We start from the raw sequence: 27,266 nt of genomic DNA, 5'->3' as shown, positions 1-27,266 counted from the left end.
ACAGACTTATTTCATCCCAAAAAAAGGATGCTTTATCTCACATTTTTATAATTTCTTAACAAAGTATTCAAGCTTGTCGGAGTTATAGTTGTTTCTTATCTTTTTTTGCTGTTTCATCAAGAGCTTAAATGAGAAAAAAAAAACTCGCTAAAATTGATCGAATGTGATAGCTTTGGCGAATTATATTTTTATGCATCAAAAAAAAAAAGTTTGGAAGAATAGGAAGATAAGTCTTCGAACTGAGGTTAGGAAAGTGGAAGCCGCTTGCCGCTGAGCCAGTTGAAACGGTGCTGTTTTGAAACAATATAGAAGATATGCTCGGTGTTCCCGAGCGGTATATGCTCGGAAAGTTTTAGGCGCTCCTTTGAACGTTTATGCGAAAGTTTTGGTTCCTTTCATTTTCTAGGGCAAAAGAAAAAATGAAAAAGTTGAATGGAAAAGTAGGATGTGTTTTGTTGGCCTCAGGCGGCTTGGTGCTGTGTTGAGTCGGCAGTTGTAGTAACAGTAGTATAACTAGATAATATGATTTCATTTTGGTATTCTTTTTATAAAGGTACTGATATATTGTTGTCCAAATAATGGCTAGCTTCCCTGTCTTCTGCGAAATATAATATGTTTCCTAGTGGGACCAATAGATAAAGATTTGTTAAGGGATTTTCCTATGTTTTAAAACCTATTTTTGAAAAAAAAAATATAAGAAACATTCTTTTATTTTTGTATAGTGATGTTGGGGTATGCTTAATTGGTGGTTTAATCATTTTATGCTTAATTGGTGGTTTAAACGTTTGGTTTAATTCATCCCATTTCCTTGAAATTATTTCTATTTTTAAAAAAACTGAATATTTGACATCGTGTAATGAGAAGATGCTGCTGCTGTTTTTTGACAAAACTTTTGAACTGCAGTATCTTATTAAAGATATTTCGATGTTAGTAATGAGCTCAAAAACCTCTGTCATCTACCTTGAATTCAGATATCCAATCAGGCATATGCGCTTGCATTCTTTTTTAAAGGGGAGAGAGGAGGCTGAACACAAGCATATACACAGCCCCCTCCCCTGTGTTTGTAACTGCACTCAGGCTAAATATTGGTATATCTGGTTATATGTTAGTACTAGCATATGATTGTGTTTTCAGATATGTTTTAGATGAAGTTCTATCGTTTGCAGTAAAAGTCATTTAATTTCACTTTTTCTACAATTACTATATAATTGATACTATGCTTTAGATAAATAGAGACCTGAACCAGAATAGTAAAGCTGTTTCGATGAAGAAACTTTTCAGGCTTTGTTTCCAGTATCCAATCTTCTTTAAGTATGTATTGTCTTTGTTGTGACGTCAAGTCTGTAAGGAACTCCTTTTTTCAGCAACATCATTTAGGAGAGATACATTTATGTTTCAAAAACTATTGCGCATTCCTTTCTTCAAAGGTTATCACGATCTAACAGCGTTTTTTCATAATTAAAGTACATCAGGACTTCTTTTTTTTCAATGATAAATTGTCATTTTACTGCACATAAGGAAATAGATTTATGGTGCAAGGCCCTGCGTATATTGCCCAGGCTGGGTCGTGATGACCTCCATTTTTCAGCAATAAATTGCCATAATATAGTTTACGAGGAAATACTTTACACTGTAGGAGCCATCACGAATTTCTTTCTTTTATATTGTAAGTACGTTGGGACCTCCTTTCTTTCAATGATAAATTGTTAGTTCATTGTGAGGAGATAAATTAATTTGTAGGAACTTTGAGGAGATACATTCATATTGCAGTGGTATTATTAGCTCCTTCTTTTCTTCATTTTTCAAGCTTATATTGAGTTTCTACTTTTCTCGTGAGCTATCCACAAACTATAATGTGTTCCTTTCTTTTACATTGCATGTAGTTCACAGCCTTTTCTTTTAATGACAAATTGTTAGTTTATTATAAGGAGGCACATTCATTCATAAGAATTGTAAGGAGATACCTTCATATTGCTGTGGTATTATTAGCTCTTTCCTTCCTTTCAAATACTGTTTTGAACTTCTACCTTTTTTATTTCGTCTCCCATGAGCTCCTTTCTTTCAGGTGTAAATTTTTAGTTTAGAATTTATGAGCCAATGAATTCATATGCATTGTCTATTATGAGCTCCTTCCCTCCTTTCGAAGGCCATCTTAAGCTTTTGTCTTTCTTATCAAGTCTCTCGCGAGCTAATTTTTTTAGTGATAAGATTTTGAGTTTAGTATGTATCAAATTTTTCCCATTAAAGGTTAAATTGAGCTCTTTTTCTTCGAGTGCAAGATTCTCAGTTTGGTATTTGCAAGGAAGTTCTTTTATTTTGTTTCTTAGAAAAATAGCTAGCACTTAATAAACAAATACCCAAAGTCAATTAAAAGCAAAAACACAGTCATTTGTCATGCATGAACTGTATAATATTCCGTGGAAAACTTTAGAATTACCTCAAAAGGGAGTCCAGCAAAGAATTGGCTGCTGATCGGTCAGCGAGAATCACACCATACGCACTTGTTGTCAAGTAATTAAGCAGACAGCGAAATAGTACTAATAGCTGTATCTACAATGACAAGGTAATGTAATACTAATCCTAAATTGTCGTAGACAAATACAAAATTATTAAACTACCAGATTTTTTTATCGTTATTTATAATTAACAATCATTTTCAAAACTGTTCCAGATATTCAAATTTATCATAGCATATATTTAAAAAATTCTTTTTAATCTTTTTTTCAAGTGTTAAGCATGTACTTTCAAATTTATATTGCAAGGGCTTCGATGAAAAGGGATTCAAAGTCTGTCGTGTTTCCTTTTTTTTCATAAAGCCTCTCATAAACATCTTTCTTTCAGCGACAAGATTGTTAGTTTGACATTTATGAGGAAATATATTCACATTGCAAGAGCTATAAAACCTGCGCTGACTCAATAAGCTGCTGATCTTCTAGCTGAAGAGTATTCCCGTCTTCGTTGCTTTGAAACAGAGAACACAAATATGGCGAGGGTAAGTTAATTCGTATTGCCTCTTCCTGTAGGAGCACGCTATTATTTCGAATTTTAATGTGTTTTACCTTAAATTGGATTCTCTTCTACCGTTTTAGTATTATCCTCTTTGAAAAAACTGCACTTCTTTGAAATTAGTTTTTTTTTTTTTTTTTTTTTTTTTTTTTTTTTTTTTTTTTTTTTTTTTAGGAGGTTATCCACGGTTTGTCTGTTTTGTATCTTCATATTTCATCAGTATTTTCTTCCTTCAAATCAATTCCTTTCAATTGTATAGAAAATAAATCGGTGAATCGAATATTCTTTTGTCCAATAAAACAATAGCTTCAGCAAACAAATCAGAGGGTTCAGAGATTACCAAGAAACGTTTGAAAAGGCTCATATAATTACAAATTTGCTCTGCTTTTGATTGAAACGGAATGAAAAAGAAATGCAGTGACAAATTATTAGTAAATTAAGTTTGTGTATTCAATAAAACTAAATTTACTGATATAATCGTTCCAAAAATTGTTATTTTCTTTTTTAAAGCAGATTAGTATTTAAATTATTTTCTGTGATGACAAAGAAAAAACTATTTAAAATATATTTTGTTTTTTCTTAGAGCGCTAGCCTTTAAGGGGTTTAAGAGTCAACAACTATATTCTTATTTCTGTTTGTTTTAAGTTTGACTTGATTAGTAATTTAAATGTTGGTTCATTTTAGGTTTTATTTTTTTATTCATTGTGATTCACAACGGTCATAAGTGATTGACTTGAGGGAGCCACATTGTGGCTTGTCTCTTTTTCTTCTTTATATGTGTCGCCAATTTTGGTTTACTACGAGGAAGTGTTCTCGAAATTTTTAGAAGTATTCTTTGGTTTTTACTGAGTGTGGATGTTGGGCTGGATTGATGAAGATATTATTTTTCTAAAAGCTCTTGTAATTTTTTGCTGGGGCCGAAAAGAAAGTTTATTGCTTATCTTGTAGCTAGAGTCTACAGTTTGAGTATTGAAGTGAATTATTACAATATATATTAAAAAGAAATGTCTGACAAGATTATACTGTCGAGCACTGAAGATTATAAACATGGTTTTTGAAAAAGGGGAAGTACCTAGCGATTTTAGGAAAACCCTAGCTAAACCACTGTAAAATTAAGGTGATAGGAGTGATTGTAGCAATTATCGCAGCATTAGCCTAGTCTCTCTAGGAAGCTAATTACTTAGTAATATGATACTTTTTTTACTGAGAGATGTTGTAGACAAAATTATAAGGGAAGAAAGGTACGGTTTTAGAAAAAGGGTAGAGGATTTGTCGATAAAATTTTCACTCTTAGATTAATAATTGAGAAGTGCCTGAGTTATCGGGCACATTTAGTCCTTAGTTTTATAGATTATGAGCAAGCGTTCTATTGTGTCAATAGAAAAGCTTTACCGAAGACCCTTTCCTTGAATTATATACCAGACAAATACATTAAAGCAATTAGTGAATGTTCTCCAAGTGTGGGTTTCTTCGAGCCATGTGTCTGCTTTTGTGTGAAAGCATCCTTTATAGAAGACAAGCAGGCATGCCTTAGTTTCTAACTGAAGTTAAACTAATATTGAAAAGTGAGTAAGTTATGCAAGGGCTCACTGGCTCCATTGCCAAAATATCTTCTAAGAATAGAAAATATAAACATTTTGAGATGTAAAGAGGAGGAGCAATTCCTAACAAGTTGGCAGATGCTGTCACCTACGATTAGTGGCCACTGGTTTTAGGTGGGTTTGTCAATTTTTTTTCTGCTTTTTGGGTTCAGGTGGAATGTGGTATAAGATTTGTGTCCTAAGGTTTTATAGCTGTCTTATTACTAAAGAAATTGGAATGTACTTTTTACATAAAGTATGCAGCACCAGACTTCACTGTACAAAATCCGCAGTGCTGGTCTCTGTTTCGTGGCCATTCAGCCAAGAAGTGCAATAGGGGGCTGGAGGCCAGTCATCCATTACTTTCGCAAATCCATCCTGTTTACCTTGCCTAGATTGCTCCACGTATCCATTTGTAGGTGGGTTACACTCTGTCTGAGCTTATAGAGTCATGCCACTTATCCTCGTCCCAAACCAAATAATCGGCAACAACAGGACCTGAATTCCCATTCTCAAAAACATAGGAATTCAAGTTAAGCGTTCTAACCAATCGGCTTTCTGTATTCCTCTTATTTCAGTCCTAATGTGGTGTGAAAACGACCCAAGTCCTAGCTGAAGGAAGGTAGGCGTTTAGTGCATCGTTCCAATCGTAAATATAAAGCATTTTTTAATCTATATGACTGGAAATACAGAATAGGTCTATGGCCCTTTCGGCACCCCCACTCTCTCCCCTGTTCTCCTCACAAACTTTCTTGGAGACAGATAGATAAGTCTCATCTTGTTTGAAGCTGAATCATATAAGAATTCTTAATGGATGGTATAGATTTTGGGCTTGTAATCCCTCTAGAATTTTTATCATTACCATCAGCAACTTTTTGGTAAAAAGGTAGGCATGTTACGGTATGTTTGAACCAGAATTATGCAATGACTTTTAGTTTGTATGATTAGAGCCCAATTGGGCCAGTGGCCCCTCACACAACACTCTTCCCCACTTCCAAATTTTTAGTAGAAAGTTAGCTATATGGCACATGTTTGAATTGGAATCTGAGAGGGATTTTCAATATTTTTCATTAGAGGCCCAAAAGTAGGTCTGTGGTCCCTCTATTTTCACTCCTCATTGCCAATTTTTTAAGAAGAATGGTGGACATGTTTGTTTTTCACAGATATGTCTTAAAATTAATTTTCAAACCTATTCAAGCACCCTGAATTCAAACCTCCAAAAGTTCTTTCATTGTGCTGACACTTTATCTAGGATGCTTAAATTATCAGCATAATCTAAGTCTAGGAAAAATTTTCATCCCATTTGATTCCGTGTTCTCCCATTGCCTTTCCACAAAATCTATCAAATTGATCCATATAGAGGGGGATAGAACACAATCCTGCTTAACTTCTGATTTAATATGAAATCAGCAGCAAACCTCTTTTCTTACCTTAACCGCAGCAGTGTTATTCTCGCACGTAGCACTAATTGCTTTAATGTATTTGTCTGGTATATAATTCAAGGAAAGGGTCTTCGGTAAAGCTTTTCTATTGACACAATAGAACGCTTGCTCATAATCTATAAAACTAAGGACTAAATGTGCCCGATAACTCAGGCACTTCTCAATTATTAATCTAAGAGTGAAAATTTTATCGACAAATCCTCTACCCTTTTTCTAAAACCGTACCTTTCTTCCATTATAATTTTGTCTACAACATCTCTCAGTAAAAAAAATATCATATTACTAAGTAATTCGCTTCCTAGAGAGACTAGGCTAATGCTGCGATAATTGCTACAATCACTCCTATCACCTTAATTTTACAGTGGTTTAGCTAGGGTTTTCCTAAAATCGCTAGGTACTTCCCCTTTTTCAAAAACCATGTTTATAATCTTCAGTAGCTTATTTTTAACCTCAGAGCCGCCATATTAAAAAAAACTCATTTACCAAACTATCAGCACCTGGGCCTTATTATTTTTTGATCCTTTTAGGACTGTCACTAATTCTTCCTAAAAAAAAAAAAAAAAAAAAAAAAATCTTCTTTCATATCCAATTTGTCACAAACTTTTTCATTTTCCTCTGTATCTTTTCCTACACTTCTATCTCGGTTTAGCCAATTCTTAAAATGTTCTACTCATCTCTCTTTAACTCTTTCCTTATCACTAATTGTGGCCCCGTTCCTGTCTTGGGAACGTGTGGCCCCGTAAATGGGATATGTCCAGATCGACTACTCCCTCTCAATTTATTAACATGCCAGCACAACATTGTACTATTATGTTGTCTAGCTGCATCATCCAAATCCTCAGTAATCTTGTCCATGGCCTCAATTTCACACCTGCTTAGTTCATATTTTAATGCTTTCTCCACTTTCATTACATTACTCTTGCTTTCATATGATCTATTCCTCAGATAATTCTTGTACAAGCCCTTTCTCCTCTTTATTAAACATATAGCATTTTCACTAATATACCTAGCAATGTCCCTAATTTTCTTCCCTAAGAAACCATCAGCAACTTCACCAATTGTTCTCCTATAGCTATTCCATCTATCTTTTACATTGTCAAATTTTAAACTCTCCAGTTTAGTGTTCCACTGTCCGTGGAAAGTTTCCCTCAAATTTTCATCCTGAAGTTTACCAGCCTCATAACTTCCCGGGAGGTAGTTACCCTTCCGAAATTTCAGCTTTAAATTAACCTTAGACACTACTACATGGTGATCTTTACTTTTAATATCGATAAAAGCACTCCTATAAACCCTAGTATCTTCTATTGGTCCTACCAGTCTTCGTTTTAATATAACATAATCAATAAGGTTTGCTTTCTCACCGTCACGTGAATACCTTGTTAACTTGTGGGCCATTTTATGACCAAACATCGTATTGATTATAACTAGATTGTTATGCCTACGAAATGCAACAGTCTGTAGCCATTACAGTTTTCTTTTCGTATATCAAATTTATCCAGGCTAGGATACCATCTATCCCTATTTATACTGACCAGGGCGTTAAAATCTCTTAATAAAACACCACATTTGTGTTGCGAGAGCAACACTTTGGTTTTGTCGTGTGTTTTTTTTGTTTTTGTTTTTTTTTTGCCCAGGTTTCAGCTTATTCCTAGAAAGTGGTCGGGTCTAATCTCTGCGGTTTTTACGGAAAGTTTGGAGCTTAGGCCGGATTGATGAATATGACTTTGTCTGGGTCAAAAATCTATTTGATTGGGGTCAAAAATCTATTGTTTCTATCCATTTCTATTCGTGCTTTCAGCTGAGTTTATCATTTGGTTTTTTGCACTTGGGATTGCGATAGAGAAATGGTATCAGATGTGCCTCTTAAACTTTAAAAGTTCTCTCAATGCTAAAGAATTTAGAGTTTATCCTTTTCTCCTTTATAAGTGATGACGTTAGAAACTTGGTCTACGGCAAAAAAAATCAACTTTTGAATTAAGACAGATTTCAGATTTTCAAGAGCTGTTGATAGCTCTTGATGAGCTGATCAAAGTATATGTCATCCATTTTTTGGTAGAAAAATTCCTTCATGAGATTTGCTAGTTTGAAAGTTTAAAGGGGTTGGGGAAAGGACTTTAAAAGTCCTCTCATTGCTAAAGAAGTTAGAGTTTATCCTTTGCTCCTTTCTAAGTTATGACGTTAGAAACTTGGCCTACGGCAAAAAAGTCAACTTTGAACTAAGACAGATAGTTTTTTTTTTCGACGGCAGTCGATAGGTCTTGATGAGCCGATCAAAGTATACGTCATCCATTTTTTGGTAGAAAAACTCCTTCACGAGATATACCAGTTTGAAAGTTTAAAGGGGCTGACAACTTCAGTAGTAAGGTACACTGAATACCAAAAATAGGCCTATACCAATTGTGAGACATATAGGGGAGTTTTAAGCAACAGTCGGCTGTTTGTTCATAATCATCTTGGACAATGAGGGGATCGTAACTTTTGCTAGTTGGTTGACCTATTATTTGTTTCCGGCGTATTTAATGGTAAGACCGATTTAGTGCAAGTATTAAGAGACTTTAGGGGACTTGTAAGTAATAATCGGCTGTTAGGCTACAATCATCTTCAGCAATGAGGGGTTTGCAACTTTTGCTAGTTGTAATGAGAGGCTTGCAACTTTTGCGAGTTGGTGTACCTAGTATTTATTTTAAGATCCTTACAGATTAACAACTTCAGCGTTTAATCGAAGCGAGGAAACAAAACCAAAATGTTGCTCTTGCAACACTTTACTCGGGGAAGCCGAACAAAGGTTACAGCAACACATCACGTTGCCCATGCAACGTAGATCTAGTTGCTAACAGCAGTCAGTGGCTCAAAACAATCAATTTGTGTCCCTTTGGAATTTTATTTTAATATTTTCTTTAAACATAATTAACGAAAGAATGATTTTCGTGTAACCTTTTTTGTTTAATTTTTGGTTGTTTAAATTACTGCATTTATGCATTACTGATTTGCAGTAGTAGTTGTGTGTTCTGTATTCTGTCTGAAAGAAACATTTCTCGTGGTAGCTCTTTCTTTTATTGAAATAAGTAGCAAATTATAGTCAAAAAGCCTCTAACAAGTACGCTATGCGTTAAATAAAGGTTTCAGAGAAACATCTCTGTAAAAAAAAAAAAAAAAAAAAAAAAAAAAAAAAAAAAAAAAAAAAAATGACAATATGTTACAAGAGCAACACTGACTATTAACAGGTTCTTGATAACTGACAATTCATTTTTAACCACTCGTAAATGACAATGATATTGAATTTCGAATTGAATTTTTTTGAAAAAGAAAATAAATATATAAATGAAATCTGAAATGAACAGAAATTAAATAAACAGTCATAGCAAACAAACATACGATTGGTACAAATTTGAATGAGTAAATAAATTTTTAAACGAGTGAAACTTAAATTGAATATGCAAATCTAGCTTGAAACGAATAAATATCTCTACAAACAAGAGCTTGGGTTTGCCTCCTTCTCTCACTGTAAAAGTTTAAAACCTACTGCGTCATTGGCGCTTTTATATACCTGTTGTATGTTTTTTTTGTTTTTGTTTTTTTGCTAAGATTGTTCATTTAGTTACTGTTCGTTTTGGGTTTCATTTGCTCTTTAATAGTAATTTCTGGTCGTTTTAGAGCTATTATAGGTTTATATTTCTTTTGGTCTTAAGTTTAACGTGGCCTTTACTTTTCTTGTGAAAACTTTTTTTCGGAAAGTTTTTTTTTAATTAATTTCTATTTGCTTTTGATCGCCAAAGTTTCGAGTATTTCATAATTCTTTATTTCAAAATAATTTATTCAGAAATAAATTAGCAATTTTGGCAAGAACTAATAAAATTAAACTGAATATCTGGTATATAATGATGCTAACTGCAGAAAGCTCACCAGCTCAAGATTTTGTTTCACCCAAGGCCGGATTTAAATGCTTTGACGCTTCTAGGCCCAAGCGGTTTTGCCACTCCGTTTTTGCAAGATTTTCGGGGAAGTTCTCAGAATGTCGGGAATGGTAAAAGTCGCTGGGCCTAGTGATCCTATTGGTAAATCCTGGTCTGGTTTCACTGCAATTTTCATTTTATTTTCAATGTCGTAGTAAGTGCAAAAGAAAACATACATGGTGTAATTCCTTTTAGTAAAGCGCCAAATGCGCAGTAGGTATTATACTCTTACCGTTAGATAAACGGGTAGTAACCATACTCTTGTTTGTAGTGAAGACACCATTAATTAGAAGTGCATAGCTCCTACTCCCTGAAGACGACCGCGGTCTATCAACCAATCTTTAATCCAATTCTCACTTGTCTTTGAATTCGGCTTTCCCAATTATTATAATAAAACGTAGACTAATTTTGTAGGACTATGAAGCCACTTTAGTTAGAGAATTACAATTTAAGTAAGAGACTTGGCTATGTAAGTAAGAGAATGATACTTTTACCGTTACGGAAACGGGCAGTAGCCATACTCTGGTTTGTTTGCAGGACTTTGTAGCCACTCAAGTAAGAGATTGATAATTCTAAGTAAGAGAATTGTTTTTTTAAGTTAGAGAATGACACTTTTACCCTTTGGGAAACGGGCAGTAACCATACTCTTGTTTGTAGTGAAGACACCATTCAGTAGAAGTACATAACCCCTACTCCCTGAAGACGACCGCAGTCAAACTACGAAATTATCTGTTCTCTCAATTATTATAATGAAAAAGGGAAACTAATTTTGTTGAACTTTGTTTACTTAACACTTAAGTAAGAAAATGATAATCCGCATCCCTATCGTTTTAACTTCAACGATGTAAGCATTACAGCTATGCCAGCATCCCTGAAATGTTTTTTAATAGATAAAAGAATAGTAATTGAACCTCAGGGTGGTTGAAGGACTTATCGGCAATCATTAATAAGTGAAACAGTTTCTATTTTTTACCTTAGTTTTGAACATAATTTAATTAGTGTAATCCTAAGATGTATAGTAATCCATATTTTGCCTTAAATTTACCGAAATTGTAGCCTATAGAATATGCATCAATTCTTTCATACCCTCTTCACTGTCATATTTGTTTTGACTTTGACAAACAAATATATATGTCAACCCCAGAATCACAGATTTTTGGCCTTTGAACTATTTTGAACCAAATGACTATGTCAAAATTTTGACCCGATGCCCTTTGGGAAATTGGGGCGTGGGCTAGTTGCCCATTGATCACTTTTGACTCTAAAAAAGAACTAGAAATTTCAATTTCCAATCTATTGACCCCCCTCCAAAGTTAATACACCCACTCCTGTCACAAAAACCTTATATTCTAATAATGGGCAACTTAATTAAGTTACAATCCTTGCCCGGGGGCTAGGGAGGATTTCTCAACTCTTAAGTTATAGTTATAGTAATTTGAATTTTGGACTATTTTGAATAAAATGGCTATTTCAAAATTTTGACAATGTGCACTTGGGGAGAAAAAGCACACTTTTTGGTCACTTTCGATTTTTAAAAACCTTCAACATACATAAGTTAAAATTCTTGTCCCGGGTGCTGTGGAGGATTTAAGTTATGGTAAATTGAATTTTGGACTATTTTGAAGAAAATGAATATCTCAGAATTTTTATCGGACGCATTTGGGGAAAAGGGTGTGGGGGGGGGTGGATGCCCTCCGATCACTTTTGATGATTCTTAAAAAGGTAACTAGAGCTTACAATTCCTAATCGAATGAGCCATCTCTAAAGTTTATACGACCACCCCTTACATAAAACCTTATATGCCCCTGGGGCATAGCTTACTACAATTGCACCTGTGCTCTGGGGGGTTGTATCAACCCTGGAATTTTTGCTATTTGACCTTTAAACTATTTTATTCAAAATAACTATCTCAGAATTTTCAAGAGATAGAGAGTAGTACGATTTGTTGACAAAACATATAAAGAAAAAATGATTCCTACCTCCCCTAAAAAGTAGTTTTTTTACGTGCGGGAGGTAGAGAAAAAAAAATACTTGAAACAAAAAGCACACTTGACCACCGACACCATTAATAGCATCACACTAAACAATAAATACAAAAGAAAACCATATGTTAAACTTTTTCTCCGGGACATCATATCACCAAAACCCCCACAATAAATCAATCAATCAAAACTCATATTCAGCAAAAAGCAGTACCTTAGTGGTTTTTATCGCACTTGGTACTAATCAAGTGACATATAGCGATATCAAATTCTGTCGGTCTGTCTGTCTGTCTGTCGGTCTGTCTGTCCTGGTTTTGCTACTTTAGGCACTTCCAGGTAAGCTAGGACGATGAAATTTGGCAGGGGTATCAGGAACCAGACCAGATTAAATCAAAAATTGTCGTTTTCTCGATTCGACCATCGGGGGGGGGGGGGTAAATCGGAAAAATTAGAAAAAAGGAGGTATTTTTAACTTATGAAGAAGTGATTGGATCTTATTGAAATTTGATGTGTCGAAGGATACCGTGTCTCAGAGCTCTTACTCTAAATCACGACCGTATCCGGTGATATTGGGGGGGGGGAGCCTAAAATCTTGGAAAACGCTTAGAGCCGAGGGATCGGGATGAAACTTGGTGGGAAAAAATCACAAGTCCTAGATACGTAATTGACATAACCGGAACGAATACGCTCTCTTTGGGGGAGTTGGGAGGGGGGTGTTTAATTCTTAAAAATTAGAAAAAATGAGGTATTTTTAACTTACGAAGGAGTATTCAGAGCTTATTGAAATTTAATATTTGGAAGGAAATCGTGTCTCAGAGCTCTTATTTTAAATCCTTACCGGATCCGGTTACATTGGGGGGAGTAGGGAGGGGGCAACCTAACATTTTGGAAGACGTGGAGGGATCAGGATGAAATTTGGTTGGAAAAATAAGTGCAAGTACTAGATACGTGATTGACATAACCAGAACGGATCCGCTCTCTTTGGGGGAGTTGAGGGGGAAGGGTAAATGCTGAAACATTAAAAAAACAATAGGTATTTTTAACTTACGAAGAAATGACCGGATCCTTATAAAATTTCATATTTAGAAGGATCGCGTAACTCAGATCTCTTATTTTAAGTCCTGACCGGATCCAGTGTCATTCGGGGGAGGGGACCGGAAATGTTGGAAAACGCTTAAAGCGGAGAGATCAGGATGAAACTTGGTGGGAAGAATAAGCAAAAGTCCAAGATAAGTGACTGACATAACCGGACCGTATCTGCTCTTTTTGGTGGAGTTGGGGGGGGGGGGGGTAATTCGGAAAAATGGAAAAAACTAGGTATTTGTAACTTACCAACGGGTGATCAGATCTTGATGAAATTTGATATTTAGAAGGATCTTATGCTTTAGAACTCTCATTTTCAATCCCGACCAGATCCAGTGACATTGGGGGGGAGTTGGAGGGGGAACCGGAAATCTTGGAAAACACTTAAGAGTGGAGAGATCGGGATGAAACTTGATGGGAAGAATAAGCTCAAGTTGTAGATTCGTGATTCAAATAATTTGAACGGATTCGTTTTCTTTAGTGAGCTGCCGGTTGTTAATTTGGAAAAATTAGAAAAATTGAGGGATTTTTAACTTAAGAACGGGTGACCGGATCTTACTCAAATTTGATGTTTAGATGGAACTTGTATCTTAGAGCTCTTATTTCAAATCCCGACCAGATCTGTTGAGATTGGGGGGAGTTGGAGCGGGAAACCAGAAATCTTGGAAAACACTTATAAATGTCGTAGATTCGTGATTGACGTAACCGGACTGGATCCGCTCTCTTTGGAGGAGTTAGGATTCAGTTTTGGATTAATTTGGATTCAATGCTTTGGCGAGTTTGGTGCTTCTGGACCTACTAGGACGATGAAAATCGGTAGGTGTGTCAGGGAGCTGCACCAATGGACTTGATAAAGTCGTTTTCCCTGATTCAACCATCTGGGGGCTGAAAGGAGAGGAAAAATTAGGAAAATTGAAGTATTTTTAACTTATGAGTGGGTGATTGGATCTTCATGGATTTTGACATTTAGAAGGACCTCGTGACTCAGAGCTCTTATTTTTAATCCCTACCGTCAATAAGCCTCTTATTTTAATTTTCCTTTTAAAGCAATCTATTGATTCTTAAAATTTTCCTACAGCTCAAGCCATATGAGCTCTCGTCTCCCTTCGACCTCGTCACAAGTGCCCTGCGAGCTCTTAGCTTTTGTTCTAAATATATTGGGGTCTCCAATAGCCTTAAAGTCACTAGTCAAACTATTCCTTTTCCGTATGCCTATAAAAAGCAGAAAAACATGAACAGAAAGAAATAACTCTAGGCATATAGAAGTCAACACTACCCCTTGTATCGTGAGAATAAACAGTAGACCTAATGGACAATAAATCGTCAAAACATTGAGGCTGCAGTCCAAAAATAAACCGCAATACGTACAATTTACGAAGGAATTTTGCAGCCGGCAAAATTTCTAAAGTTGGGTAAACTTCTCGAAAAGGCTTACTTGGAGATATACCGGCTAAAATCCTTTCTTCGCGATTTTGTAGAACTCTTATTGGTTTTAGGATAGAAGAAAAAGTTGAGAGCCAAATACTCGAACAATAAAGTATATACGGGTGTATTAAAGAAAAATAAAGATTGCGAAGGACAGATTTAGGAAAACAAGGTTGGAGGTTCTTCATTATGCCTAGATTTCTTACCAGAATTTTACAAGTTAAAGTTAAATGTTGCTTAAAAGATGAAGTTTCATCTATTACAATCCCCAGGTATTTCAAAGACGCAGTCCGTTTTATAACGCCATTGGACATATCTAATTCTTTGATCCATTGATAAAAGTCCGGTGATTGCGAGAAAATATTAAAATTAGACTTAGCCATCTTAATCCTTAGCTTGTATACCCTCAGCATTGCTAAAATTCTATTAAGTGATTCCTTCATGGAAATCTGCAGCGGCTCTGCTAATTTAGCTGTTCTAATGGCTATTTCTTCATTTCAACTATTCAACTATTTCATTAGTTGGGCTTACCTTTAGTTCTTTTATTCTGTAGAAAAAATTATTTAGACAGTTTGGTAGATCATTCATAAATATCAAGAATAATATAGGAGCAAGAACTGATCCTTGCGGAACACCTATTTCAACACGCTTTTTTCCTGAAGAAGAATCATTTATTTGGACATACTGATAACGATTACTTATAAAACTTCATACAAAATTTTAGGATTTTACCCTCAAACCACACACCTCACACTTCTTAAGTAGAAGTTCATGATCCACAGTATCGAAAGCTTTTATCAGATCTAAAAATACAGCACCTACTTCAAAACCTTTATCTAATACATCATTAATAATAGTTGTCAAATAAATCATCGCCCGTTCTGTTCTCCTTTTCCTACGAAAGCCAAATTGTGTCTCTACCAGTAACTTATTGTCCTCCAAAAGACTCATCATTCTAATACTAAAACACTTCTCTAAAACACGGGAAATGATGGGTAAAACAGATATCAGTCCATAGTTTCCAGGGTCATTTTGAATACCCCCTTACGTATGGGGGTTGCACAGCCAACTTTAGAACAGTCTGGGAATTCTCCTTGACGAAAACACTCATTAATTAATCCACATAAAACTTGAGATATAACAGGCAAAAGAATTTTTGGTGTTTTTAAGGTAATGTGATGTGCTACCAGACAAATTACCACGCAATCCGTATTTTTTTTTTTTTTTTTTTTTTTTTTTTTTTCTTTTTTTTTTTTCATCAACTGTTGGAAGTCTAAGGTGAAAAGACAAGATACATCTAATGGGTCTCTTAGTAAGGACTCGAACATCGGATCTTCACTATCAGGTACAACTGACATAGCTAGATTCAGACTAATGTTGGAAAAATAACTCTGAGACACATTAAATATATCATTTTCAAACTTCGAAGTCTCTCCCATTCCACTAATTAATTGATCAGGTACACTATTTATTTTTAATCCAATCACTACATTTATTAATCCCCAGGTTTTCTTAGGGCAACCTTCGACCTCCTTAAGCGTTTTCACAAAAATTTCTTCTTTTTTTTACAATTTCTTAAAATTGTATTCAACCTATTTCGATAAATTTTATATAATTGCTTATTTTTTTGTGTCGGGTTAATTATTAGAACTTTATAGAATTATTTCGTTATCAATTATTTCTTTAATCAATTTTTTGGTATCTCTTACATTTATTGGATGTATTTGGGGAAAGGGAGCTAGGGGAAAAAGGGCCTCGACAAACTGGCTATCTCAAAATTTTCATTGGATGCATTTGGAGAAAATAGGTGTGTGTGTGGGGGGGGGGGGTAGGTGCCCTCCGTTACCTTTTGACTCATAGAAAGATAACTAGAACTTTCGATATCAAATCAAATGAGCCACCTTCGAAGTTTATACGACCATCCTTTATATAAAAACCTTATACGCCACTTGCCCCCGGGCTTTGGGGGGTTGTGTCAACCTCGGATTTTTGTTATCTGACCTTTGAACTATTTTCAACAAAATGGCTCTCTAAGTTTTTATCGGATGGGTTTGGGTAAAAGGGCGTGGGGGCTAGGTGCCATCGCTATCTTTTTTAACTCTTAAAAAATGAACTAAAACTTTCAATTTCTAATCAAATGAGCCCTCTCTGAAGTTTATACGAGCATCCTTTCCATATGAACTATATATGCCCCCAGGTTATAACTTACAACACCTGTCCCCGGGACCCAGGGAATTATGTCGACATCAGAGTTTTGTCGTCTAACATTTGAGCAATTTTTTACGAAATGGCTATCTCAAAATTTTTATCTGATGCATTTGGGGGAAAAGGGGCGTGGGGTTATGGACTTGCTGCCCTTTGATCACTTCTGACTCTTAAAAAGTGAACCAGAACTTTCCATTTCCAATCAAATGAGCCACTTTTGAAGTTCATACAACTACCCCTTACATAAAAACCTCATACGCCCTCGGGCCAGAAATTAAAACACTTGCCCCCAGGCTAGGGGGGTAGTGTCAACCCCAGAGTTTTGTTCTGTGGTATTTGAACTATTTCAAAAAAATGTCTTTCTCAAAATTTGTATCGGATGGGTTTGGGGAAAAAGGGCATGGGGGTGGGAGAGCTAGTTACCACGGGATCTCTTTTGAATGTTAAAAAGTGAACTAGAACTTTCAATTTCCAATCAAGTTAGCCCTCTCTCAACTTTATACGAGCATGCCTTCCATAAGAACCATATATGCCCCCAGGGGATAACTTACAACGCCTGCCCTCGGGCTCTGGAGGGTTGTGTCGACAACCGAGTCTTTGTTATCTGACCTTTGAACTCTTTTTAATAAAGCGGCTATTTCAAAATTCTTATCTGATGAATTTGGAAAAAACAGGGCATGGGGGCTAGTTGCCCTCCAATCGTAGAACTTCCTATTTTCAATCGAATGAGCCCCCTCCGAAGTTTATACGACCATCCCTTCCGTATGAAGTGCCTCTGGGAAAAAAATATCTATAAAACATTGGAGCCGTATGGTCTTTACTATAGGCAGTGATATAGCGCCGCCTCTGGTATAATGCTATTTTGAAAACAGATTTTAAGAATTTAAAAAAGAACTTGAAATCCCTCCAAAATGGTGTCAGCTTGGAATCTAAATCCCACCATTGGAATTGCCATTGTCGAAAACCCCTCAAAAATTTTGGCTGAATCTATGTAGGCCATTAATCTTGGCTGAACTGTGTAAGGTGAGGAAGCCTCTATTCTGTCGATATTTTGAGTGAGTTTGTTTTCTTTTTATTTGTTTTATATTATATTTCGCTTTTTACAGCTGTTGAACATATAGCCAAAACATTGCAATAGATTGTACCACCTTTGTTATTCTCTGTCTTCACAAATTCCCCAAGGATTCCATCTTCTGCTTTTATTTTATAGACAGCCTGTAACTGCTCGTGCCCTTGAAACGTTGATTCGTTTATCGACTGCTCATGCTCGTACAATGATGTCTAAAAAGGTTGAAGCAGATGACGCAGCTGCCGCTATTGAGCTTCTTCTGTACGCCTGCTTCAAAACTGTAAGTTGTTTCGTCATACGTATGTATGGATTATTTTGCATAGACCTACATTATGGAGCCCCCCTCCCCATAAAGAGTACGGGGACCTAAATCTGACTAGCATGTATTATTTTCCCTTTTCTATTCTTCCAACGATATAAGAACCACTTTTCCCGAAAGAGTGAAATGGCTATGTTCATATTTTATCAATTCTTTTTAACTAGCCTATGTTCTAGACGCTAGCTTACCCGTACTCATTTTGTATGCAATTAAAGATAGTTTAAGAAAACACTGTTCTGCTTACTTTAGATTAGAATTATAGGTTCTGCTCATTCAAAATAATGATAAAAATGAGTTCGTTTACTTGTTTAATAAGTTTACTATTTCTAAAAAGTTTTCACTGGTTGTGAATTTTCTATGTTTTGCTCTCTTTTTGTTTGTACTCGCTATCCTAAATCCTCATAAGACGACGTAGAATGTTGCCGTAGTTTAATAACTCCTTGAAAGACAAAGTTGGTTCAATTAGACATACAAGTTATTGAATTAAAAATTGAACAATCATGATTGCCCTGCCAAATTGTGTAACAAAAAAAAACCTTGACAACCAACAATATAACCTGAAAGAAAATATTTTTAAGATCCGTACTTTTATACATTTTAGAACAGATGTATACAACATCGTAGCCACGTACACAAGGGGATCGAAGGGGCGAAACAATCAGATTCGTTCACTTTTTATTTAAAATCAAATAAGTGTAATGCATCTGTGTTTGAAGGCTTTGACAAATTTACCCCCCCCCCTCCCTCTCCATTCGCAAACACAAAGATTCTCAAAATAAATTGATTTCTTTTTTCTTGTTAGTTAATTTTTTGGTTTGCTCAAATTACGATTTCTTTTTCCTAAAAGGTTAAGTTTCAAAACTAGATACAAATGTTGAATTATCAAGGTGTGAGGTATTCCTTTTCAGTTGAAAAGTTTGGAGTTTGGGGAAAATAGTAAGATAAAACTAAGGACTAAATCAAAATGCTAAATGGGAAGAATAGCAAGGTAAGTCTAAGGACTAAATCAAAATACTAGAAGGCACCAGACTTACATTGAAAATTCATTGCATTCTATAAGCTAATCTTAAAAAAAAAAATTTAGATTTTATATATTTATAATCAGCTATCCTGCTATCTGTGAGTGTAACGTGAAACCTGATGAAAAACTTTGCTTTTCTTTTTCTTACCTAAATGAATATGTCCCTAATTGCTTCTTTACATTTCCACAGGTCCAGCGAACTGATTTGACTAAAATATTGCTACGTTTTTCTCATATCCATTGTCTCTTAGCCGTAAGGTTCCATAAAAAAAACGTTGTTTGGGCCTGGAGTTACTCAGAAACCCGGTTGTGGATGCCATTTAAATTGAAATTTCATCTGCTTTTCTATTCCTTACATAGTTAAAAATTTGCCTTTGTTAGCTTGTAAGTATCGTCCAAGGCTGGCCTGAGAGGTAAATTGGTCTACTTTATCGAAGAACATTCATCAATGCGAAAACAATTACTTTCAGGTCCTGGAAAAACCCCGCAAAAGAACAGCAATATTTTCTAATAGTTGAACTTTTAAATAATTTATAAATATTCTGTTTTAGAATCCAACGACCATAACTTCGCTTCACGAATGAACGAATCCTATTAATATTTTATCACTTTAGATTCAAATGAGGATAAATAAACTTTAAAATTGAAAGATTCAAGACTAAACTACTGCCTTATAGACCAGGACCAGGATATTGGCAATATGACAAAATTTTCAAAAGTTCATTTTGTTGCGAAATCAACCGCCTCATCTGAAGCCTACTCATGAAAAAAAGAATAGTAAATAAGTAGAATATATCAATATAGTCAGGAAATATTATTAGGATATTACGACTCAATGATATGCACGAAATTACCCTTTACCGTTATTTTACTTTTTAATTCAAATTTTTTCAAAATTAGTTTTTAATGCAAAATAAGTTTTAATCTCTTTCTTTCCGTGAAGAAAAGTAGGGCGTGGCTTATAATGACAAATTATAACATGTTTTTATTTATGGGGGGGGGGGTGCTGAAAATTCTTTCGAAGCTAGGTTCGTTAATGCGTGCATTTGTGGTAGCTACGTAAAACTAGAGATATGTTACTCGGATAAGAATTGATGAAATTCTGAATAAAGAAAAGAATGCAATACAATAGAACAATATAGTAGGGGCACAATAGATGCAATAGAACAGGCGTGACGACTAGAATGAGAATAACTAAAAAAACAAACGTGAGTTTTTTTCTGTTGTCTACGACCACATAAGTATTTACAAAACAGCTCCCATTTTACTGCCAAAATATTCTTTTAAAATTAATTAATACAAAATTAATTCTTTAAAATAAGTTCCTAATAAATTCTTTAGAATAAATAAATAAAATAAATTAAAAGTAACCAGTGAAGGAATTGGAGGAGAATTCCCTAAAAAAAAAGAATATCCGACCTCTTCATAGTATACGAACTGCAGGTTGTAATTTCTTCAAGTGAGATTAGGCTTTGGTGTTAGAAATCGGCAGTTGAGTTCCTTCTTTCTTAAGTAGCTTTGACACTAATCACCCTGGATTGACCAATCTTTGCTGTAGCAATCCGAAGAAGGTAGGAAGGCAAATGTACTTTTATGTGTTTCTCATAGGTTGTCACTGGTGTCACTATATGCTGGTATCACTAGGGTCGGATAAGGGGCAACTTGTCCCATAAGTTATGAAAATTATATTTTTGCGACACATGCTATTTTCCACCGTTACTATTTTAGTAACATTTATTTTTAATATTTGTCGTTTTTTTCACATGCGTTATTTTGATATCGAGGAACTAAGCAAACTAAGCAATATCTAAGCAATCTTCCAGAAGAAGGATAAAACAATGATACTGTTTGAATTTGCAGCATAAAAGGTAATTATTTACTAATATTTATAAAAAATTCAATCATTGACATCACATAAATAAACCATTGGAATTTAAGCAGTTTTTGATACGGAAGTATGTGACAGTATTCCCTTTTGTTGTCTAACAAGAGTTAATAAAATTGTAGAGAAGATAGAATAGAAAATAAAGAACAAAAATAGAAAATTTGAAATATATGCTCCTACTAAGTGGAATCGCTGTTTCTCTTGCATAGGTAAACAACTACTTTATCGTCCCAAACTTATATGAGCTGTGATGCGACTATTCTGTCCTTTGGCTAGAGCTTTTTATGAAGAAGTTATACAAAAAAAACTTCGGCCAAACCGGTCTTGAGTATACATATTTAACTCGATAGTGGTAAATTTAGCTATGTAAATTGAAGAGGCCTGGCCATTAAAGAAAGAAGAAGAGATTGGGATATCCGTGTTTGATTTGTGTTTTGAAAGAGAGAGGGGCAGACAATGAAAAAAAAGTATATTTAGCACTAAAATAGTTATTCTTTTTCTATTGGTAGTTGAATTGTTATTAATTTTGAGGAGCATCATAAGGCTCAGCTTAGCACGTTGAATCCCTGCTTGCTGTTTTTTGTGTTGATTGTGGTTATCAATTTTTTTTTACATCTGGTCTTGCAGGTTTTTAAAGTAAATCTTTTAGCGTTTGTAGTTTTTTCTAGAAATATTTGCTTAGAAATTGTTCTGAAATTGAAATCCTTGGCAATAGTCTTTGATCATGCTTAGTGATAACGTGGCCAACAGTCTTTAGTGAGGATTTAAGTGCTCTGAACGCACGTCGTGTGAAGGGAAAATATTGAATATGTCTTTGGTGCTGAGAGACTTAGAAAATTTTTGCTGAATACCCCAAGAAGGTGAGACAAAAGCTGTCCCGTGATAGAATGGATTAAGTTTTGTGATTGGAGCATAATGTTTGGTAGGTTTGGTTGTATGTTAGGCTGTCGATTTGACGTGTTGGTAGTGACAGTTATATTAAAATTAAGCCAACCATTTAAATTTTCACTTCACGGCATTTAGCTATACTTATTTTCTAGGCTTTGAAAGAAGATTTTGTAAAAAAAAATTTCTTCACCACTTTGCAGTAAAATTGATATTTATGAAGAAAAGCAAATAGGTGGTTTGGTCTTGAATCTTTTCATTCAAATTGAGTGTTTCATATCAGTGCTTCTCCTTTTCTGTTGTGTTCTATATTGTCTTTGTTTATCTTTCTTTTTTGGTTAACTTTTTTTTCCAGCATTATACACTTGTCCTTTCCTTAGATTTCAATATTCTCTCAAAACTTCTAATGGGACTTGCCTGGCATTTTCAACTTTCAAATAATCTATTTTATTACTATTATTTATTTGTTTTTTAGAGAACTGGGGCAAGTGACGTCTATGACTTCGAATCTGACGATGATGTAGTGCTTCCCTCAACTCTTCGAGCTAGTCGTGGATCAAGGTCGGAGAGGTCAACTACAGATACACAAGCTAGCATTCAGACAGATGGCTCTAGCCAGGAAAGGGGAATAACAAAAGAAAGGTAAATGAATGCTGGTCTATAGTTTCCTCTTCAGAAGCTTTGATGAGTGGTTTGGAAGCCAAACTCATTAGCTTCACTAATTTTTTTAGGTTTTAGCTTATTGCAGGGCAGAGAGTAGTTTCGGACGAGAAAAATTTGAACAATTCTTATTTCAATAATTTAACTCTATTAATTTTATTGAGATTCCAAGTCATCACTTGGGGATCACAACGATTTGTGCTATAATGAATCGATCGATAATGGATTGCATATAATAAACGTTCTTTATATAATATATTATAATTTCGTAATGTTGTAATGAGTCGCTAATGATATAACTTCATAACTAGCTACATTTTTCTCACACTCAAAATACGAATTGTAAGGTCTTCAGAATTGATCCCCATCCTAAATGTCCAATAGGTAACTTATACTGTACAAAGAATCATAAAGACGAAAAAAAAATCAGACAATGAATTGTATGTAAATGCTTTCAATCTACTGGTTTTTGTTTTATCATTAAAAGAGACGTTTCCTCGTAAGAGCCAGTTTTATCAATTTTTCCATTGATCTGATCCGTTTTCTTCGACTTGTCCATCTAATCCCTTTGTTATCCAAATGTAATACATTTAGTCTTTAAATTTTTCTTATTAACTATTTGATTTACTATTTGATTGTTTTTTTTTTCCGTTTGATTTTGCGGCTGATCTACTATTTGATTTTCTTGTTTTACTTTCTGAAGTTTCCAGATTTACTGCTTATAGTGTCTTACAAACTATCCGATATTATGGATTCATCAGTGCAAGAGCGCTGCCAGAAGTTTCCAACAGGAGGAGGGGCAAGTACTGCTAAGAGTTTTTTTCTTGGTATTCAATTTGGAGTGTTTTTTTCTTTTTTTAATGTCTTCTGGTTCCCCAAGTGGAGCCATTGACTTCCTGGCATTGAAAATGGGGCATTCTGTAGCAATTAAGGCAACGCTGATTGTCTAGTGGATTGTATGAAAAATCTTAGTTTCTGTAGAAAAAAAAAACTAAAAAAAAGTTGTAAGTACAAACCTGAGTTTAGATAATTTGAATCAGAGCAATGCTAAGTAAACCTTATTTTCTAATTCCTTAAATGGAAATGTAATTTGATGGACTTTTTTTACATAATTGCCAGGATGAGTAGCTAAATTTCTACTGTATGAAGTAATATACAGTTATTAATGAATATTCTAAAGAATTAAGCCCATATTTTGCTGGGTAAAGCAACTATAAGCATACGAAAAGAATAAATGCAATTAAGGATTAAAAACGATTAATTGTCAGAGTAAATTTGATAAAAAGTTTTTTATCTTCTTTGTCATAACAAAAAATATTCAAACAAAAAGGTTGGATATTCAAATAACAATTACTGTACTGTTACTCCTATGCCATACCATGGCTGCCTTTCTCTAGGATTTTCCCCAATCAATCAATTTATTATTACTAAAAAAAAACTATTACAAACGTAAATCGTTTACTGATCCTAAGAAGCTTGGCTTGTAATGGCGCCAAGGCATTGCGAATTCATCCCTCAGTTTTGAATTCTGGAGTTTATAAATTAGAAATTGTCTCCACATTGTTGTCCGTAATTGGTCCTCAGATTGAATAGTGTAAGATAATAAATATCACAAGGTTGCAAAAGATTAGCCTTATATCTTAAGCCCTAGAAATTAGAACTTGTGTCAAAAATTTTGTAATCGTGAGAAGAGAAATGAAAATGATCTTCGATCTCGATTTAATCTCCGAATTTAATTTTTTTTTTCTCTTGCCACCAAGAAAATTTTAAGTTCCCTGAGGACCGTGAAACATTTTGCAAATATTTGAGGATAACCTTTATGTAACGACCTTCCAGACACTGTTATTTTAAGTGTTGAAAATTTTTCTTTTTTGTTTTCATTTGCAAGAACAAAAAACGTTTTTAAGTGATTGCTACGTATTAAGATTAAAGTGTTACAAGATTAAGATTAAAGATTAAAGTTGACCTGTTAGGGTCAAATTTTATAGGATTTTTGATCAGTAGACCGATCTTTTAGTCTTCTATCGCAACCTCTTTTCTAATCCTACTGTTGAGTCCTGTGTCAGCTAATCCAGTGTTCATTTAAAGGTTTGAGTTATTCCGTAACACAATTCGAGAACTGATGGTGGCAAGAAATGCCCAGACTGTGGAAATGTCAATTGTGCGCTCAACCCTTGAGACAAAAACGGGAAGTGGGATGTTTACAGACGAAGAGGTTCGTGTGGCAATTGACTTCATGACTGAAGAAAACCAAATTATGGTCGCTGATGATATGATATCCCTAATTTAAGTGCCTTTTCTGAATTTTCCATATTTTGAATAATCATTTATATCCAATACACAATTTTCATTTTTCTCTCCTAACAGATCTTACACTATTTTCCTTCTTCTTCTTTGAATTGTTGTTGAGAAGCTTTTTCATTTTCATCACCTGAATAAGATTCCAGGGCCTTGCAGCAGACTGCTGGAGTGGAGTTCTCCAGGTCTCATATTACCAAGCAGAGATCAATCTTATTGTGCCACTAAAAGACAATGGGGGTTATACTGATGCCTTCTCAATTCTTTTCTATCAGTACATATATTTACATATGTATAAATGCAGTGCATAAATCCATGTATGAATGATATAAATGTTTTCATGTCAAAATATAAAAAAAAGTGTGTTGATTATTTGCGTTTGTACACTTTTTTGTGTACAGGAAAATAAGTTTAGCTATCCAAGCTATAGCGTGACCAGCTCTAAAAATATAAATTCAAAAACACACACACACAAAAACTAGAAAAATGACGTCATGGTAAAAAATCCCTTGCATTTGTGAGTATCAGAGGCCCAATCTCCTGACCATAGTATTTGGACAAAGCAGAGGTGGATGACGTGGAGCTATATTTATGCGGGCTGAAGGGCCGAGCTTAGCTCACGAGAACTGAAGCCTTGAGCGACCGGAAGCCTCCTTAGGAGCCAGGCCACCTCCTAGCCATATTTTACTTGTTCAGCGGAGATGGTCCCCGCTCTGCTGTCTAATATGCAGATATCTCTTTTTTATGGCGTCAAATTTCCAGCTAATGAAAAAAAAAAATCAATTTTAAAAAATTTGTAAGAAAAATGTTTTAAAGAAAAAGAATAAAATTCTTTTTCCTAATTCATATGTATAAATTTGTGCTCTCGTGGCTTTGCAATCGTTCGCAGAAAATGTCAAGTTTCAAGATTATATAGATAAGCTGCAAATCAGTGAAAGACAAATAGAGGGACATCTAAATATATGTATATATTTGTATATATTTTGTCCAATCAAGTGTGTTTGCATTTTAATTTGTGTGTACACTTTTCTTTGCACTGCAAATTGAACTAAAGTAATCAAACTTCTGATCATTAACGGGAAACCATGATAATTGACATGGGCTATAAAAATCAGGAAAAGTACTTCAAAGAAAAAAAAATTAAAAAGAATTAAGCAATTGAAAATTTATTGCCGCAATTTATATTACCTTTATAGATAATAACTGATGTGTGTTGGTAAATCAGCAGGTCATTTTTGAATCTTCATCATTTTCTTCCTCAAGCAATTGAATCATATATTATGTCAGAGTTACACCTGTTGATAACAAAAAGCCAAGATTTACAAATGATATGTTCTACTTCGATTTTAATGTCGCACTTGAGATTGCAAATGGAAAACGCAGAAGTATAGAAATGAAATAGTAAGAGATTGGTTTAAAAAACCTATTACGACACTATTTTTTGTGTCGATAGAAATATTTTTTGTGAATATAGAAAAATTCACTTGAAAGCCAAACTATTACGCACACTAAGCTTTACTGGTACTATTGTCCTGTGCAATTTTATTCACAAATTTCAATATAAAATGGCTCGGATATTATGTTACAAAATGGCTTTTCAATTCAATCCAGGCTTTTCAACTGGAAATGATAAATAGTTAAACGGATATCCTTAATGGTCAAGAAAAGTCTGTATTGAAATTTGCAAGAAATTTCTGTATTGAAATTTGCAAGAAATATTTATATTGAAATTTGCAAAAAAATATTTGTATTAAAATTTCTGTGTGCATGCAGGTTGTAAAAAAAAGAAACCTATCAGTAATGTCCAGGAACTGCTCTGCGTATTAAGCTAAAACTTCCAGGGTATGTTCATCCAGGGGGATGAACGAATTTTGATGGTGAAAATTTCAATGACTTTTGATGGGATAGCTATCTAAATAAAAACACACCATGTGCATGTATGTCGTCAAAAGGGCGTATCAGCAATATCTTAGGAAAGGCTAAGAGCATTAAATTTAAACTTACAAGACATGTAGTAGGGGATACTGAACTAACCAAAAGGCAATATTTGAAGGATATTACTAGCCTACTACTGTTACTGCTATTACTGCTGCTGCTATTTCTACTAAAGCTAATGGTATAAAAATGGAAATTTTATAGTGTCGATGGGATGCTAAACTAAATCATAACGCTGTATTTGCATGCAGACTGTCAAAAAAACGTATCAGCAATGTCCCAGGAACTGCTTTGCTTATTTAGTAAAACTTCCAGTGTATTTAGAGGGGAAGTTGAAAAATACAAAAAACTGATACTTATGTTTCAAACTTTTGTCAAACAAAAGCAGAAATCACTCTCAAAGAGTAAATGGAACAAAAAACAGACACAGTTTCAAAAAAATAATCTCATAAAGACAAAAGCAGGGCTGTTCGAAAAGGGGGCAGGCTATCCCGGGCGCTACGACTGAAGATCTTGGG

General features: G+C 34.6%; 1 protein-coding gene across 1 annotated transcript; it reads left to right on the top strand.

Annotated features, from left to right (window-relative positions):
* The first annotated feature begins 9,906 nt into the window (after positions 1-9,906).
* On the top strand, positions 9,907-24,879 carry LOC136028493 (zygotic DNA replication licensing factor mcm3-like). Its single transcript, XM_065706336.1, has 4 exons — positions 9,907-9,995; positions 17,887-18,025; positions 22,331-22,497; positions 24,604-24,879. The coding sequence occupies exons 1-4, from the start codon at positions 9,907-9,909 to the stop codon at positions 24,803-24,805; spliced, it is 597 nt and encodes a 198-aa protein (XP_065562408.1). The 3' UTR covers positions 24,806-24,879.
* Positions 24,880-27,266: the final 2,387 nt, after the last annotated feature.

This window comes from Artemia franciscana, chromosome 6 (assembly GCF_032884065.1).
Source record: "Artemia franciscana chromosome 6, ASM3288406v1, whole genome shotgun sequence".
NCBI lineage: Eukaryota > Metazoa > Arthropoda > Branchiopoda > Anostraca > Artemiidae > Artemia > Artemia franciscana.
This window is presented reverse-complemented; position numbering and strand designations above follow the sequence as displayed.